This window comes from Podarcis bocagei (assembly GCF_964188305.1).
Source record: "Podarcis bocagei genome assembly, chromosome: 1".
NCBI lineage: Eukaryota > Metazoa > Chordata > Lepidosauria > Squamata > Lacertidae > Podarcis > Podarcis bocagei.
The window spans coordinates 81,092,940-81,112,606 of NC_138125.1; the positions used below are offsets into that span (position 1 = coordinate 81,092,940).

The following is a 19,667-nucleotide window of genomic DNA, read 5'->3' on the forward strand; positions in this document are numbered from 1 at the left end:
TCGACGACACATTGGAACCAGTAGCAAACAGAGGCTTTTGCCATTGTCCAATAGAAGAGGTGATTGATGAAGAAAGGTGTGAGCCTTAGAGGGTTGATTGGCAGGAATGGGGGGGATGGGGACAGAGGAGGACTCGAAGGAGCTGATATGTCCGCCATCTTGAAGAGTCGGTGATGGTGGCGAGCAGTACTTTTCCCGCCTGAGCGGGGGGGTCCGCCAGGAGGGGGGGTAAGAGGCGCGCTGGAGGAGGCGGGGGGGGGGTTGTGCGTTGGGCCCATTTCAGCGCCTCGAGTTTAATTGTTCTTCACGAGGCTCGAGGACAGTAAAGGCGGGATGGGGGGGGGCTTCGTTCCTTCTTCCCTCTGAGGGATCGGGTGGGGGCCGGGGAGGCCGAGGAACCGCTTGAGTGGGAGATAGTCCTCGCCTCCCTCCACCGCTTAGTCACTCCTGTGAGCCGCCGCCTCTCTTTCCCGGCCTGGATCCCACAGGGAAGCGGGATGAGGCCTTCCTTTCTCCGTCTCTCTCACCCCTCACCTCCCAGCAGCGGCCTAAGCGCCTCGGTTTGTTTTGATTCCTGAGATGTGTTCCCCGCAGTCCCCCAGTTCTGCGTCGCAGCGGCCTGCGTCTCTTCCCCTCCCGCCTCCCTCTTTCTACCATGTGAGGAGGGGTGGAAAGGAAGGGAGCCCCCGAAGCCTTTTCTTCTGAAGGCCTGGGGGGGGGCGTCGTTGGTTGCTGCTGCCGCCACCTTCTCGGATGGAATGGGCGGGTATTGGGGACCCCCTGCCCGCACCCCACGTCCTCCCATTCCCTCGGTCTTTCCCCCCTTGGGGGGACTCTGGGCCGGTGTGCGAAGTCCTCTGGGCTTCTTTTGAGAGGTGGGAGGGCGTGTAGAAATTCCCATTTATATCCTCTCCCGTCTTTCCTACAAAAAGAAGGGGAAATTGTTGTAGTAGGATGACCTCTTTTCCCCGTAAACAACCTTTGGACTCGCTTCCTTGGCTGAGCGAAGATGTGAAATGAACCTTTGCTTAAAGGGTAGCAAGAAGGTCTTGTGCGTTTGGCTTCTGGGATGTGAACTTGGGTGGTGGGAGCTCATTTGCGGTTTCCTGCAGCAGCTGCTGTGATATGACTGTATTAATAGAGCGGGATACGAGCATCCTGCTTCAGGCAAACAGTTTGGGCGGGATTTAAAGTTTTTATCCGGCACAAATAAAGCACGTTCTAGGTTGTTAGATACTTCCTCTGCTCCGACGCGTCCTTTTTCCTGGCAGGGACAAAGTTAGAGGGAAAGTGTTAACGTCAATTGGCTGCTTTTTCAAGCAATACTTAACTATTTTTAGATTGAGAAACTTAGTAAAAACGACAACTTCCTGCAACAATCCTTGATTTAAAATCGAGGAGAGTTCTTTATGTACTCTTGCATTCTAATAGATATTGCAACATTTTTTTCTACTAGAACTGGCAGTTTCCTTTTAAACTATGTACAGTACTTGTGTTAGTAACATTGTGCAATGTTTGTGAGAATGCTGTCCCCGTGGAATCTATGAGTTCAATTAGTAATACTAACATCTGAACTCCACTAATTTTTGAACTTTTGCTAGTGGGGCAATTGATCAGCCTGATAGGGATCCTTCATTATTTTGATGGTTTGATGGGGAAGATATTGAGGGGAAAAGTCTTGCTGACAACATCAGTGAAGTAAAAGGAAGATAAGAGACTAGGTAGAACTAGACTTGAATAATAAATAATTGCTCAAAGGATAAAATGGGTTACTACTAAAAATTACCCAAAAAATGTTTGGAGTGCTCAGATACCTATGCTTTAGTATCTACCGTATTTTTCGCTCTATTGGACGCACCGGACCACAGGACACACTTAGTTTTTAGAGGGGGAAATCAAGGGGAAAATATATTATTCCCCCCCCCCACCCCCAAAGAGCAACGGACAGGCTGTGCGCTTCCTCTTTAGCCTTGAGCAGCATCTTTAGCCTTGCACAACGGGATGGATCGTGCCCGCTGTCCACCGGGGCTGGACTAGATGACTCCTGGGGTTCCCTTCCAACCCTGCAATTCTGTGACCTCGGAAGTTGTTGGGGGTCTCCACCACTGGAGGCTTTTAAGCAGCAGTTGGGGGACCATCTGCCTGGCGTTCTTTAGCTGTGATTCCTACATTGTGAGGGGGCTGGGCTAGATGACCCTCGGGTGGCCCTCCCAACTCTATACAGTCCTACACTTCTGCGGCAGGAGATCCACAGCCACTTCACACAATGCCCATTCCCAATTTTCATTGGAGAGACATGTGGCTTCACTGTCTAGGTAGGTACCCCCCTACCTGCCACTCTTCCCTCACCCCACTTAAGCCGAGGGAATTCCTGCCCAGAGAAGCTCCCAGGTGAGGCAAGGGTTAAGATCTACCTCTGGTAAATGGCTTTGTATCCTCTTTCCCTTTTCTCTTCTTCTATGCTAGTTCCTTCTTTTGTGTTTTGTTTAATCTGTTTTTATTGTATACTAAAATAAAAGCTGTAAAGTTTCCTTTTTAATAATATTCTCCCCCTCCAAACTAAAACATTAATCTAGATAAAAACACTGATCCAGAGGAAAATAAGGGGGTGGAGAAAGGACGAAAAAAGAAAAAGAGGTAGAGATAGACAGATTTTTAAAAAGTTGGCTTCTTTAGCCTTGTGCAGCCTCCCGCAGCTGGAGAGGCGTGCTAGGCAAAAGAGGAAACCCGGGCAGCGAGCGGGATGGATCGCGCTCGCCCGGGCTTCCTCTTTAGCCTTGGGTAGCCTCCCACGGCTGGAGAGGCGCGCACGGCTAAAGAGGAAGCCCGGGCAGCGAGCGGGATGGATCGCGCTCGCTGCCCGGGCTTCCTCTTTAGCCTTGCACAGCCTCCCGCGGCTGGAGAGATTGCGCAAGGCTTTTCTAGAAGAGGGAGAAGGGACTGACTGGCCGCGTCTGTCCCTTCTCCCTCCTGGGGAAAAGCCCGCAAGAGCCGCGCGAAGCTTGTGTGTGGCTCTTGGGGGCTTTTCCTGCTTGCCTCCCCCCCTGCATTCGCTCCATAGGACGCAAAGACTTTTCCCCTTAGTTTTTAAGACGGAAAAACTGCGTCCTATGGTGCGAAAAATACGGTAATTCTGCTTGTACTTCCAGCCAGATTAGGGTCAGGAAGGGTTGTTTTCCATATTGACTGATGACTGATTTTTTTTCATATTTTCTCTTGTATCGTGGTATCCTTATTGGCTTGAGCCATCTGTAAACACAGCTTTTCCTACTACAGGCACATCAAGAAATGGTGCAGCTTTCTTGATGTGCTATGCATTAGCTTTCTAGATTTGAATTCTTTAATTCTGTTTCCACAGATGGTACTTCCAGTGGCTCTTTCACCTCTCGCCTCTGTAAGTAGAATGGAGGGTAACCTACATTAGCTAGCTAGAGCATACAATGCATTTTAAATAGAATACTTTACCATTTCCACTATCAGTCTATTTTATTTTCATCCTGCTTTTCACACAAATCTCAAAGTGACATAAACACCTGCAAGTGATATATTCCAGGCTAAAAATAATTTGTAGCATCAGTTATGGAAAATAATGCCCTTTACATAGATTAGGTGACCATAAAGTTCTTCCAACTTTTGATTATTTCAGTATTTAAGAATTTGAAGGGAAAGATGAAAACCTCTAAATAATTATTTAATTTAAAACTTCTCTGTTGGAGATAAATTGTTTGTATTTTCAAGGCTTAAATAGGATGGAAATATCACTAGATAAACACCATTTCTTGCATGTCATAGGAGACAGAGGATGAAGGCATTTTTTCACTTTTCACAGCTAAGACTGCAATCCTATACAGTGGTACAAACGGTTAGGGTTACAAACACTTCGGTAACCACAAATTTGGGAATAAGTCCCATTGAACTCAAATGAATATTATATTACATTAGAGTAGATAGGTATAGGATTGCACTGTTTACTTGAGCAAGAATCCAAGAGTCAGTTCTAATGTATATTCTATCCAGCATAGGTTAAATGCTATTCTGGAAGTGGGATAAATGAAAAGACTTTCACACTGGAACCGTTCTGGAAATTGAGTTACAAAATGCTTCGTGCTCCCAATCCTAGATAGAAGACATGCCTAAACCCAGTGAAATCTGCTAATGTTAAAGCTGATTCAGTCCTATGTAGGGTGAAAATTACTTTTGAAAGTTAGTGGTGCTATGCTTCTGCAATACAGTAGTAAGTTAATGAAACTAACCTTTACTCTTAGTCCCAAAACAGACCAGATATTACAAATCTGTGGTCAAAACTATCATTTTCTCTTAGAAGTAGCCATGAGGGCTCTGGGGGATTTTTGAACCTTCTCCATGTGTTTTTTTCCTGGCGTAATCTCTGCCCACCTTTCAGCTACTGCTTACACAAATGGAGAAAATTCACAGGTATGCTTACAGCTTCTCATAGTGGGTCAAATAGCAGATGTGTTTTGGCTAGGAGAGGCATGATTTGCATTTGCAAAATGGCATACAGGAAAGAGTTAAAGTCCCTCTGTGCTGTGGTCTTGATGCAGTCTAGGAGCCTCTGTGGATATATTCAAAAGAGATCGGCAGCAATGGGAGATGAATCACAAATCTCAAGCATTTCATTTAGTATCACTCTTAATTTACTGTAAAACATAAAGCCTAGCTTTTGACCTTGTCATTAAGATTGAATTTGAGATTGGAGTTTACTTATGTTTGATCTAAAAATGCATATTGGATCTAACAGTGTTGGATTTTTGAGCATGAAAAGGTGACACTGGAGAATGTTTAAAAGGCGATGTGGAATTATGATTATGTGAATGATTTTGTAGGTTCAGATTGATCGCTTTAGTGAAGGGCATCACAAGGACACAGTTAATCAATTTATTGGTAAAAGATCAAGTCTGGTTTACATAAATGCAGCCAAAATGCACACTAAACCAGTAATACCAGTTTCCACTGCAAATATATTAACTAGAGCAACTGGTGGGGTATATGGGGTGTTAGGGGCAGTTTGAGTGTATGAGGTGTTAGGGGCAGGATACTACCTCTTGTGGGGGACATGTTGTGCTCCTTCTGGGGCAGCTTGTCCACCTTTGGTCCCCATCCTGCACTTAGCTCTTACCTCTGGCTCCTAGAAGCTGTCAGCAAGCAACAGCAAGTGGACACACCCCATGAAATGGCTTCAACTGGCTGGCTTAAAATGGGCAAGGGTAGCTGATGGGTCTCAAACCTTTGGTGAGTTAAGAGACTTCCCTTGCATGCAAAGACAGGCTCTGGTGGATTGAGCAGACAAGACCAAAAGTGGGTCCAATAGTCAAGCCAATTTCTGCATGTGCTGTAGAGGGAAGTGAGGGGCAGGTGGGGCACGTCAACCTGGGAAGGTAGCCCACCTAGGAGAAGGGAAACTCCTATCCTAAACCTCTGCTTCCTTGCTGAATACATTTGGGAGAAGAAAAGGCTACACTCTATCCAGAGTGGAGTCCCTAAGATGGTTGCATGGCACTGTGTATGCCTCCTGTCAACTCCTGCAGTCAAGCTGACACCAATGTATTGCTCTGCTTTCTTTTAGACCACATCCGTGAGGCCGAGAGGAGGGTCTTGTTGTCTAGGCAGCCCAAGACCTCAATACATACTGCTAGGCTTGTGCCCCAAGTTGCTACTAGGGTAGCAGTTAGGCTTAGCCGCTGGAGGTGCACTCTGTTGTCTCTCAAGGCAGACTGGTGCCAACAGAGCAACTGGTTTGTATATAGAATTCAGAATAGCAGTTTGTTCTGGATTAATTCTTGAATATAACTGATATCTCTGTGTGTAAGTCCTTTGCATTTTCACATGCTGGTAAGAACTTTGAATACTGTAGTGTAGCCTAAGTGCTAGTAGGTCATGCCTAAGTGATGGGTTAGGAACATTTTCCCAAGTGAGAAACATGTTATAATTGTTAATGCTGCTTTTCATTTATTTAGTGCTGGGAAAAGTTGCCCCAAAAATGGTATGCATCTCTGAAGTTGAGCTATGAAAGTGACCAAGTTGGGTAATGATATCAAATTATTGAAAGTGGTAAAAACAAAAAGTGGTTAGGAGACATTCCAAAGGGATCTCTAGACTGAGTGATAGGGTGTTAAAATGGCAAATGAAATTAAATGAAAGCAAGTACGGGTATGTGAAGTGATTCATGTTTTATAATGGTGGCTAAATTGGTAGTGACTGACCTTGGGCTAGTAGTGGACAACTTGAGGTGATAGGAAAAGTGCAGATTTCCTATTTGGGATCATTAGAAAAGGATTGAAAATAAAACTGCTAGTGCAGTGCCATTATACGAATCTATATAATGAACTTCGAATATTCTGTAGAGTGCTGGTTGTTGTACCTCAAAAAGAGGCTATTGTGGAGCTGGAAATTTTTTAGAGAAGGTCAGCTCTTCTGTGAGGAAAGATTACAATGTTTGGGGCTTTTTAGTTTACAGAAAAACGCAAGAAAGAGGGGAGATGAGAGAGGTGTGTAAGATAATGAATGATGTAATAAAGAGATGTTTTTCTCCCTCATACTAGAACCAGTGGCCATCCAATAAAGCTGCATGTTGGAAGATTTAGGACAGACAAAAGAAAGTACGTCTTCACATAGCATATAGTGAATCTATGGAATAAGGTCACCAGTTTGGATGGCTTCAAAAGAGGTTTAATTCATGGAGGAGGAGGTATTCAATGGCTGCTCGCCATGATGGCTATACTGTGTCCATTGTCTGTATGCCTCTCAATACCAGTTGCTGGGAATCACAAGTGAGTGGTGTTATCCTCAGGTGCGACTTGCAGGCTTCCCATAGGCATCTAGTTTCCCACTGAGAACAGGATGCAGGACAAGGTAGGTCTTTGGTCTGATCCAGCAGGGCTCGTCTAAAAATTACTGAGTCTTTTAAAGATAACTTGAAGTAGAACAAACAATATTGCAGGAAACAAACCTGGGGGTACTGTGTGCCTAAATAGTCTGCTCTTGATTATTTAGTGAACTTCAGAGCCATATGTTTCCACTGCCTTCAGATGTTTCACTAGAAAACCACCATGCTTGAAATTGATCTAAAAGGTTTGTACACTACCTGTCCTAGTGGACTATTTGTAGAACATACCTTAATTGGTAGAGCATGAGACTCTTAATCTCAGGGTTGTGGGTTCAAGCCCCATGTTAGGTTAAAGATTCCGGCATTGCAGAGGGTTGAACTAGATGATCCTCATAGTTCCTTCTAACTCTTCAATTCCATGATACTATTCTTGTTTTGATGTTCTAGTGAAGGTGCTCTTTCTGGTAGCAGTTTCATGGTCTTCTAACACCAGTGGTGTTGTAGACATCTGCTCAACCTAAACTATAATAAAATAATGATACCTTTGGGTAGATAGGGAAACCATGGCTTCATTTGCAGTTAAACCTAGGAATATATATTCGAGGGGGAAAATGTTATTTTGGTCACTGGTTGAGGCAATGAGCTGCGTTTCAAATGCATCATGGCTGGAGTTGAAGTTGAAATGAAATACAGCTCTAACAATGTTAAAAGGCATAAGCACACTTCTACAGATGTTTTTACAAGTCAGTATAGAATTAATACTGTTTAGCCTAGTTCTTCTCACTCTGTTCTCCTCCCTCCACCTCACTCCCATCTTTTGAAAGAGAATGCTTCCTCAGAACATGCGGTTTCCATGAGCCAGTTGTTTCTCTGGTTGCTTGTGCTTTGAAGGGCTGGGCCCAGTTGAAAGCCCTCAGCCTCAAGATCCTCATGAATCGGAGGTTTGACTTTGCCAAAGAAATGGTTAATTGCTACTTGTTTGTAGAGTATTGTAAGTCCCATGTAAGGGGGTAAGGACTGCTTAGAAGAACCCTGAGTACAGACTTTCTCCCTTCAGAACCCTGTGTGAGAGAAAAAAATCGGCTGAGGAATTATCCTTGCTGAATTGGACCATTGATCTTGGTTTCATAAGTATTGAGAAGTTTCAGGGGATGTTTCAGTTTACCCAGATTTAGGTTCCTTTGGAGGGAGGTAGCGCTGGATGTCTGTGGAGTTTTTGTAGTAGTTTAATTTGTTTTATTTAAAAATAACCGGTCGAACATATTTGGGAACAAATAGTTTGTGTACATTATATCTCCCAAGAAAATCACCCTTAAACCCCCAGATGTTTTTAGCTTACTGCTCTCATTCCGCTACCTATGTGGCTCTGCCTCTGTTTCCCAAAGCTGTTCCGCTAGTGCTCTCAGGTGCTGCATCCCTTCATTTGGAAGTGGATGATGAGTCATTTTTGCTAAATATGGCGTTCTCTTCCCAGCTGTTTCCTAGCTCTCCTGGATAGAGATGTATTTTTTTATTTAAAAAAAATCTGAAGCCCCACTTCTGGGAATACTGTTTTTCTGGGTTTTTCCAGGGTTCCCCCTCCTCTGGGAAAAATTTTTTTTGGGTGGAGGGAACACAATACTTGTTTTTAAAGTACAGTGGTACCTCGGGTTACATATGCTCCAGGTTACAGACGCTTCAGGTTACAAACTCCGCTAACCCAGAAATAGTACCTCGGGTTAAGAACTTTGCTTCAGGATAAGAACAGAAATCGTGCCCGGCAGCGTGGCAGCAGCAGGAGGCCCCATTAGCTAAAGTGGTGCTTCAGGTTAAGAACGGACCTCCGGAACAAATTAAGTTCTTAACCTGAGGTACCACTGTAATCTTTCTATTTCAAAAGTCAGTTTCTTATCATAGAATTTTGTCTGGTATATACACTTTTTCAGACAATAATTACAATTTGATTTCCCCCCAAGTTTCTGTTACATGTTATTATTAATTTAAAAATGTATACCACCCTTCACCCATAGATCTCGAGGAGTTCACAACATAAAAATACAAGTTAAAAAGCACAAAATACATAATAAAAGCAAACCAATAACCCCCTCCCCCCTCCAACAAACCTTTAAAAGGGAATAGGATGTTAATCAGCCCAAGGCCTGATTGAAGAGGAACATTTTCTCTTGGTGCCTACGGTGTATAATGAAGACGCCAGTCGAACTTCCCTGGGGAGAGCATCCACAAGTGGGGGGGCCACTACAGAAAAGGCCCGTTCTTGTGTTGCCACCCTATCAACCTTGTGTTAAGAAGGCACACAAAGATGGGCCTCAGATGATGATCTTAGGGCCCAGGTCAGTTCATATGGGGAGAGGTGGTCCTTGAGCTACAAGCTGCTGAACTGTAAGGAACCTAGTATCTCTGGGTTTTTTTATTATGAAATTTATTACATGTCCTTCTGACTTCCACAATTTCAAGCACTCATTTCCACAAAAAGCTGAGAAAAAGAGTAATTTACATAATAAGGTAGTAGGCATGCTTGATTACTGACTTATAAAGAACTTTCAAGGAGTCATTTTTGGCCACCTTCGTCCTTTCATGTCCATTCCCCAGACTCCTACAGAGTCACCATATAGTAATGTTGGAGGTATTGTGGAAACCAGTTTGCCTAAAATGCATGTATCTGTCAGGGAAGGATAAACATAAACAATTATAAAAGTTTCAAGAATACCAGGTCGCTAGTGTGGCAGCACCTACGCTTTGGAACCCCTCTTATATTTCAGACTCAAACCTCCTCTATTGTCTTTTTTGTGCCTTTTGAAGATTTTACTTTTTCAACAGGCTTTTAAGCAGGGTTGGTATTTGTATTGATTGTATATATATGTTCTAAAATGTTTTTATACATGTAGGTATTCTATATATGTTTGGAAACTATTCAGGAAAGAAATTATTTCTCCCTACCAAACCCATTGATTCCTGATGCCAGGAAGGAGCACTATTCTACCCAGTTACTACTGGCCTTTGCTTCTGGGAAAAAATTAGGCACTGAAGAACTAGTAATCACTCCTGAGGGTCTTTTGAAAAATTGAAATGCAACTGTTGTGGGCTGCAGATCAGTGCAGTAATGGAGAGTTGCTATTTTCAAAACAACTTTTACCCACCTGTCTACTTCCTCTACTCCAGTGTTTCCCAACCTTTTTTGGGCAACGGCACACCTGTTTAATGAAAAAAATCTCGCGGCACACCACCATTACAGCCCCGTGACGTCAGCGCGCAGCGTCACGCTGGGAGGGACGCACAAAAGTGAAAGTTTTTAATTTTTTCCCCTCCCTTGCCGGGGAACCTCCAAGCTTTGGGGGTGGGGGGGGGGAGGAGGCAGCAGAGCGAGGGACTGAGGGACGGCGGCAGCTGAGGCGGCGGCGGCTGTTGTGGTGGTGGCGGCGATAGCGGGCGGAGGAGGGGGCGGCGGCGGGAGTTGCTGCTGCTGTTGTTGCTGCTGCTGCCCGGACATGCCGGCCTCCTCCTCCTCCGCTGTCTCGCGCTCCTCCCTTTTGCACGCGCTGCCCCGCCGCTCGGCACCACCACCGCGGAGCCGCCCCCGGCTCGACGCGGATCCTCGCCGCCGCCGCCTCTCACCGCCCGACTCGCCCGCCTCCCTCCCACGGCACACCAGCCGATGTCTCACGGCACACTAGTGTGCCGCGGAACACCGGTTGGGAAACACTGCTCTACTCTGTTTACATTTGTTGCCCCAAAACTGTATTTCAGTTCTCAAACAGCTTTTGTTGGGATTGGTCATGACTCATGAGTACCTAGTTTGGCTCTTGGTCTTTGAAGAAATTCTCTTACTGCGTTATGTTTCCATGTATACAGGGAATGCTGAACAGAAACCCTTAATTTCACAAATATTCCTCTTGCTCCCTTAAAGTGTGTGATTAGGACTTCTGACCGGAGGTTTATAAATTATGTTTCTACACAGCATCAAGGCTTTATTTAGTTCCAGATCATAACCAATTAGCATTCATTCTCATTCAGGAAATAAATGAATCATGTTATTGAAAACTTGTTTTTAATCTCCAGCAAAAAGGACTGCTTTGAAACATTCTATCTTTATCTAGTAAAAGTGATTATTCAACAATCTTTTGCATTGACATTTGGTTTGAAGATTCATTATCCTATTTGCTGCTTAAATTGAAAGAGGTCATTAGTATCTGAGGGCACTCAGCAGAAACAACATTTCCATTATAAATGTAAACTCACTGAACCCACACAATTCTGGGAATTACAGCTTTGTAAATGTGTGTTTTGGCTCTCATTTCCTTAGAGAATGTAGTACCCATTTATTAAATAAGGAAATTGTATGATTTGGTTAGTATACTGTCCCATGTAAATCAGTATTGAAAGAAAGGGCTAATAGTAATGAACTGATGATTATAATGCTCAGGATCAAAAGGAGTACTTGAGGGTATGCTTGGGCATACCTGATGTTCTCTGTTTCCCCTATGAGTGGACACTCCATACCACATAATAAACTGCTCCTGAAAGGCTCCTTGCTTCAAAAGTGGTTTTCCATGTATGCTGCTGTTCAAGAACTACCACCCAACACAGTCCCTTTGGTTAAACAATGATTGAGTTGTCCACTTGTTTTGATCCTGGATGCCATTCATATCGTTGATTTTAATACCACATGATGTACAAGAGCATATAGTAGTTCTGAATTTCTATCCCTTTTAGAATTTAAAGACTTAGAACCAGTGTTCAAAACTTGTCCTAGGAGCATTTTGCGACAGAATTTCATTAGCTTTGGGCGCTGTACTGCACCTAAGATTTCAGATTAAGACTGCAAAGTGGAAGGAAAGGAGGAGCTTTTTCTGCCTCCCCACTTCCAGCTACTCTCTGAAGACTGGAGAAGAGACCCTCTTAAGAATATTAGGGTGGTGGGCAGGGGAAGGACTAGACTATGTGAAAAATGAATATAATATTTTAGCTGCAGTTCATACATTTTCAGCTTTGTATTCTTGTTATAAAAAAGCGCGCCTAGACTTTCCGTTGTTGCGCCCATAATCTAGGTTTAAGGTGCCATTTAGTGCCTAGTTTTTATATCTTTCTAACACTGCTTAGAACTATAAATAAAAACTGCATGTTATTTTGATTAATGTTCATAATCCATACCAAACTGCTTTTTTAAATGCAGTGTGTGTTTGGGAGGGGGGGAATAATAATGTTTGAGAATACTAGCAATTGAAATGGGGAAGAGTTAAATTGGGTACCTTTACTTTGGTGATTATTGAAACATTATGGTTCCTGCAAATAGCCTCAGCAGTTTCTCCAAGTACAGTTTAAGCTTTTCTCTCTACCGTTGTGTAAAATATGTGAGAGACGTTATCCTGATTAAATTGCTCTCATGTTACTAGATCTCAATATATTCCATTATTGAGGTGTTCATTATTGACTTCACTAATGAAATTGTGTTGACATTATAAAATTGTATTGTGTTTTCTCATAGGAAGAAATCGGCTTCATCTTAACCTAATTCAGCCTGCTAATCTGCTAATACTGTAGATTTAAAGATTTTGCTGCTGCCTGGATACCCTGTAATGGGCAAGGAGCCACAAAGAATACATTTTTTTTTTCTTTTTAAAATTTTCTGTTAACAGGTAAGAAATACCACCTAGTATGCCTCTGCAGATGTTGCTTAATGTTTTGATGTTTGCTTCTTCCCCTAAATATTGGCTGAACACAATGCTTTAGGCATTCTTCCAATAACTTTATTTCTTGCTCTTTGCTTTCCCGCTTTTTTCTTTTGAAGCCCTTAGCTACACATGCAGTTTATCTCCATTACTAATGTCTTAAATTCAATTTAGGATCAATATGGCATCAACACTGCAAGTTTTTTTGTGCATGTTTACAAAAATGGCACATAACCTGATCTGTAAGTCCTGTTTTGGAAGAGGAATTGAAGCCCTGGGTTGCTGGGAAATAATCCATGATCAAGTCATGTGCATGTTCACTATACTAAATCTGATTGAATAGGATTGCCTGGGTTTAATTCCTTTATATGAAAATGGTTTTGCCTTTAACTGAAGTTTGCTTCTTGATGCTGCCTCAACATTACTTAAAGATAGTCTTTTGGGTGAGTTGGGAGATGACTTATCAGTATCGTGTGATTTGTTTAGATTCTTAATTATTGTGCTGCAAGATTGAGTTTCAATTGCCAGTTTAATTTAACTAGCTTGCATTAATTGAATATCTGCCGCTTTTCTTGCCCCCATTAGAAAGCGGAAGTACCTCCCTAAAAGCTAGAGAAGTCAAGCACATAGTGACAAGTTTTTGAAAATTATTATATGTTGAAATGGTGACATAGAGGAGAGTGTTCACATTTGCCATTACTGATGTCATTTGCTAATGTAACATTTGGAAAGAATACTGCTTAGATATTTTACTTGTTACTTGTTTAACCATGCCTGTGTTTCTGAGCTAGGTTTAAATGTCCAGTTAGGCTACTTTGAACAACCTTTCCCTGCTTCTTTGGACAGAGGATGAGAAAGCTTCACACTGCCAAGTGTTTGTGGTTACTTGTATAAATTCTAAATGTTAGTTTCCTTCTTTACGAGGAAATGATTTGGTATGAGCACTCCTGTGGCTTAATGTAAGGTGGTAAATGGCCTTCAGAATGCCAGCAGTACTTGTTAGCATGTTTGCTGCACCTCTTTGAAGGGTGTTCACAACTGAAAGGCACTATTTCCATTTGATGCCTGCCTAACTCATAACAGAGTGGGCACCTGAAGCTAGGATTTTGATCTCCTAAAATGGGTAGGTCTTTACAAGAGCAGGTGGTCTTTGGGGCACTTTTTGGAGGTCACAAGACACTGCAGCTTAATCTGAATGCAACTAAAATACGGATAATGGAAAAAGACCTACTTCCTCAGGAAGCTGGTGCACCAACCAAATTTGGTAAAAGGTGCTTCAGGCTACAAAGGCTACTTGAACGTCTGAAGACCAATGCTGGATCCAAAACCATGCGTGACCTGTCCAGAAACAGATGAACACAGTTCTGTAGTATGGTAAATTCCTCACCAACAATGTGTCATAAAGGGATTAAGCTTGCATTTCTTCCCTCAGCCCAGGCAGTGACTGATTCCAGACACTCTTGTCTGTCTTAAGATGGGTACTATATTTCTGCATGCAGGTCCCTGCTTAGCACAAATTTGAAAGCTGGCAATGTAATTCAACCATACACTACCAAAAGGTGAGCTTATAAAGAAAGCAGACGCAACCTGAAACAAATAGTGACTCTTAACCCGTTGTTGCATTTGCATGTCATAGGAAATCTTAGCTTTCTTAGCAAATTGTTACCTGACATTGCTGACACTTCACTAGTCTCCTGGTGCAAGTGGGATCAATTAACCACAATTCCTGGCTTAGTATTGTGTCCAAACTGGGGGCTGTGGTTTGTTCTGCTCAACTAGCATCAAGAAGCTGAGGACAAATGTTGATTTTCCTATTGTGACTACTGTAATCTGAGCATTTAACTTCATATTTTCCTTCAAAAGTACATGCCTTCAAAAGTTGGTAACTTATTAAACATTAACATTGAATTGTTCTAAGTTCTGCCAAACTAACTTCCTCTCTCATGCACATGCGAAAGGGAAGAGAGATGGGGGTGCATTATGGTATATGTTAATTCTGTTTATACGACTAAGTAGCCAGATTTTAAATATTGAAATGGATTCCAACTTCTCTGTGTTAATTCATTGGAAAGTAGTTGCAAAAGTATCTTAGTTACAAGAGAGGATCTAACAACATTGAAGGCAAGGAAAAAAGTTATTCAACAGTGTCCTCAAGGTTGGGGTGGGCACACTTTAGCCTTGTGGAATTTACTCCGCCCCCCACCCCCCAAGAACTGAGGCCCATGAACCACAGCCAGGTATAAAACAGTTGCTGGTGGGATGGATGGCAACATACTCTTAGAACTAAGAAGCATGAGTGCCTATGAGCACATGCTCATCCCAGGAATTTATTTTTAGTAACAGAACTGAGCACTTTGGGGTGGTTAGCTAGTAGGTCAGGATCTATTGATAGATCACTGAGTGATTTTTCAGTAGATCGACAAGGGTTATGTGGCCTAATTGTTTTAACAACTCCTACCTCCCAACTAGACAGTGAAATCCTTTCTTCATTGTTCAAATTAACCTCTAGATATGTTAAGAAAGTTGACCAACCTAGCATGGTACAACTTTCTTAAGATACTTAGAGGTTAATTTGAACAATGAACTTGTGCTAGTTAATTGGGAGTGTGTGTGTGTGTGTGTGTGTGTGTGTGTGTGTGTGTGTGTGTGTGTTTACTGTAGGTGACATTCTTGGGATTTTCCTTGTTAGCTACTGAGTTGAATGACAATTGAGGGGAGAGCTCAGATATTCTCACAACGTAGCCTCCAAGTCAAATGCCCATTGGCACTGGTTGATAGGAGGAGTTTGGCTAACTGGTAACAATTGTGGATACCACCCAGTGGCAGACATTCTTTGACTAAACTAAAAGGGCTTCCCTTTCTTAGGTGAATTGTATCCTTTTTTCCTTGATTCTTTGAATAAAAGTTACTGTGTTGGTGAATATGATTGTGATACCTGGTCTGTGGGCTACCTTATATTTGTATTAAGACAGGAGGATTACAGTAAAAAACAAAAGTTCATTCTATGTGCAGGCGTGGTCGAGGCAAGGAGGGCTGTTTTTGAAGGAAAGAAGGTGGCAGTTAGCTATCAGTTCAGAAGGTTCGCTGAAGAGCTGAGTGAGAAGACTCCAAAGTAGTAAAGGTACCCTATCAAAGATATTGGTTAGATAAGGAATCATTTTTGGAAAGCTTTTCATAAGATGATGATGAGAGGGTACAGTAATCCTAGAGGAGATAGTACATATCACCAGAATACAAAGGGAAGTAGCAGCTCCTCAGTTCATGTAATGTGTGCTCCCAAAAGTTGCTCTATGGAACAAGATACATGGTTCTAGGTCATGAGCAGAAGTAAATACAGTACACTAGGAAACCATGCCTCCTTGTTTGTTCACATAGTATCTGGTTGAATGTACAAGTAGCAATGAATAGTCTTTCCTTGCAGACTCGCAGCCAGTCCTATTAAATTGAGGTGGGCAGTCTATTCTAGTGCAAACCAGACTCCATTGATGGAAATTCTTTGGCTCAAACTGTATTGAGTAGGTTGGGCTTTATTGCCCACCATTGTAAAGACTAAAGTTAGAAATAGTGAGTAATTTGTTTGATCCTGATGAGATTGGAACTGCAAGCGGGATCAGTTGTGGCAACTTTTTCCATATCTGAGTAACAGCAAAGGAAGAAGATATTATTGGACTGAGATGACACTCAAAAGTGTCCTGCCAGGCTTGTTAAAAATATGCAATGATATGATCATAGTTGTATATGGGAAGAACAAAGCTCAGCATATGTTTTGATCCTTTAAAAAAAACACTTCATTAATTTTGCACATAGTTTAGAGCACAGTAGCATGCAATAGGGGAGAAATTGTGAAACACATTTTGATGGGCAGTAGATATAAATAATATAGATAACTGGTGTACCCTATATGTCATAGAAGGAGTACAGACATAGGAAATGAACTAAAAAGAAAGGAAAATGGTGGTGCATCAAAAAATCCATATAACTCTACAAAAAATCACACCATTTTCACACATTGCATATATCTGCCAAGGCTGCTGCCAAGGAATATGGCAGCTGTGCCCTGTTAGTATATTCAGTAAGATTTTTCCAAACTGCCCAGAGTTTTGATTTTGATTTGATTTAATATTTGTATTCCACTTTTACAACAACAAATGTTGAGCTCAAAGCGGCTCACAATAATCACAATAGCATTAAAAAAAGTTGCAATTATTATAATATCAAACACAGTAGCTTATAAATGAAGCAAACAACAGCAACAGATTCAACAAAAGAATTAATATGATTCAATAAAGTCATAATAACTGATAGTGTTGCCAGGATACTTCCTAATTGCATGGAACCTTACTCCAGAACTGCCCTGTTGATTATCAAATTCATTGTTTTGCAACATAGCAATGGATGGAAACCTTGTTCCCTATACATGAACTATAGAAACCTACATGGAACTATACACTTACAAAACCATTTGAGGTAGGTAGGCAAGGGTTGTTGAGTTAGCTGTGAATCTGATTATCAGTTTCTGATATGATGGGAGGAGAAGATTATCCAGACCCATTTTAATATGGCTTTGGGCCATACAAGAGAGAGGAGTTGGAGGACTGCTGCTCAACTCCTTGGCACTTATGCTGTAGCATACTGCTAGGTTTCATCTTGTTCCCCATGCTTTTTAACAGCAATATCAAGCCACTGGGGAATTTAGACCATGAGGTCACCAGTATGTCATTTCAGTGAGTTGGAGCACAAAGCCACCAGTATGTAGATGACAACCATCTTCTGGCCTCTCTCCAAAACCTCTGAATCAGGTGAGGCTCTGCAAGTGCTGAACCTTTGAATAACTTCTGCCCTTCCACAATGTTTTGGGAAACCAGCGCTATGTAATCATCTTCCAAGAAGCCTGGCTTGCACATGGATCTAATTGTAAGATCCCCATGGTGGGTGCCCTGCAGCAAAAGAGTAGGAGAGCAAAAGAATAAGACTCTAAACTGGATACACTGTGTGGAATGAAGATAAGATTTATTCATGTTGATGCAGAGCTCCAATGAGGCTTGGTAGTCAAGCATATAATTAGTGAGCCCTTCAATGGGATGTGTTGACCACCAGCTTCAATTGCTTTTGAAAGGGATTAGATGAGGCTATAAATGGCTGCTAGTTATGATAGGATCACAGGGCGTATGCCTCCAAATACCAGTCACTGAGGTGCAACAGTGGGAGAGAGCTATTTCCCTCCTGTCCTGTTTATGGGCTTCTCATAGGCACAGGGTTGGCCAGTGTGGGAGATGGGAGAGTGGCCTGCATGAGTATTTGGTCTGATCCAACAGAGCTCTTAGGTTTAGTACTGATCATTTATTCCTGAATTGGAGCACTGCATGTTGCAGTTGATAGCATCAGTTTGGGATGGAAAATTCACCAAGTGTCTAATCACTGTTTTGGCTAACTCCATGGGTGGGGATCGTGAATTATGCATAGTGGTTCTCAGTTCACAACAAAGTTGAGCCCAAAGCAGCTCACAGTAATACTTTCAAACGTAACATTTCCAACATAACCATTCAGTACTTGATGTAGTTTGACCAGATACATAATTTGAAATAGTTTATCACAATTGGTAGTTGAATACTAATGCAGAGCCAGCTCACATAATCCATCTGGGAAGGGGCCTTCTTCCTTTCTTTTCACTGCCACAAAGAAAGGAGGTAGAAGTTATCTGCCACAGTAGTGCTACAGCTACACCCAATTTTTACTCACCAAGCTGTAAAGTCCAAAGTTCTCAGGTCCAGTACAGTTTCAATGTATTGCCATGTACATAAGGTTGAAGAATGAATAGGGGTATGCCTGGTCCTAATAAGACATACAGTCCCGAACAAGGAATTGACTACTCCATAACTGAATGCAGTGTGGAGTCTATGAAACATGTTTATGCATTTGTCACCATGAGAATCAGAAAAGTGCCACTAGATTCATTTGTGTCAGTAGTAAACACCATGACATTTATTTGAATGTTGGCACATTTGTAAACCTAGTAAAGTCTTAATGCTGTGGGTTTATTAAAGACAAGTTCTCTTATTTTAAGGGTTCCTCTGATTTGCCCTTTGATCCATTTTGTGGTGTTTTTCCTTATTCCAAGGGTCCTGGCCTCCTGTTGAAAAGTGATGGAATAATCTGGTCAGCATCTGCCATATTGAGAAACCAGCCCCTAATACGGCTTGCCTGGGAGAAAGTTTGTGAAATAACGCAGTAACATGTTTGCAGTAGTATGCTTTTCTTTTTTGTTGCTACTTACTGTTAGTCTTTCCTGAATCAATTCATTGAAAATCAATGAAATGTATGTATGTATGAATGTATGAATGAATGAATGTAGCTAGGGAAATATTTTCATGCAGCATGATCTATGCATACATTATTGGAAGTAAGCACCACTGTGTTCAGTGGGACTTAATTTCAAGTAAGTATGTGTAGGTTTGTAAATTTAGTGCCCAGGAATTATTCTGGAACTCTTTGTCAGAAGTACTATTGTTCACAGATTCGGGTTGCTTTGATTGGGGTTAAAGTCTGGAAAACTGATTTTATTTTTAATAGATGTAGAATGAACCTTGCTTTTTGGATTGAAAGTTACCCTGTATTTGTCAACAAGAAATGGTTGCAGTAGCCTGACAAATAAGCCAATGTTTGACTTCAGTTTGTGTGTAAATTATACTGTGTATGAAATCTGAGCAACTTTTGTAAGTGCACTAATACCTTAATTGGTTGGCTAGCTTTGGGCCATTTCTACCTTCTAATATTTACACATGATGTCATAGCATGGAATTCAATATTATACAATTATAAAAGTTCTTTCTGCACAAACATTACTGCTTGTCAGATGGAATGACACCCCCCTCTGTGCCAATTTTGGTGGGCACAGGGGGAGGTGGTGGGGGAAAGTCCACTTGCACAAGCAGAACTCCTTGTACACAACTTTCACTGATGTGGTGCACTGGGTGAATCCTCCTGTTAGATTTAAATAACTAAATAATTTTTTGTTTTGTTTAGTTTATACCCCACCCTTCCTCCCAAATGAGGGCAGGGTGGTATGATGTATATCAGTAGACAATACTTCACAACCGAGAGTGTTGGTAACAGACATAAATCAGATTGTCCTCCTGATCCCCTTATACCCAGTGAAT

At 42.0% G+C, this 19,667-nt stretch overlaps 1 protein-coding gene across 11 annotated transcripts in view; it reads left to right on the forward strand.

Annotated features, from left to right (window-relative positions):
* Positions 1-41: 41 nt before the first annotated feature.
* The window catches only part of PPP6R3 (protein phosphatase 6 regulatory subunit 3), a 55,915-nt gene continuing 36,289 nt past the window's right edge, over positions 42-19,667 (forward strand). For 6 of the 11 annotated variants that reach the window (XM_081197556.1, XM_081197563.1, XM_081197565.1 and 3 more), the window contains exons 1-5: positions 84-228; positions 12,327-12,477; positions 15,523-15,631; positions 17,181-17,309; positions 18,629-18,755. In XM_081197556.1, coding sequence (XP_081053682.1) covers positions 18,744-18,755 — 12 coding nt within the window. In that variant the 5' untranslated portion in view covers positions 84-228; positions 12,327-12,477; positions 15,523-15,631; positions 17,181-17,309; positions 18,629-18,743. The other 5 variants (XM_081197559.1, XM_081197561.1, XM_081197560.1 and 2 more) reach the window with 5 other exon arrangements.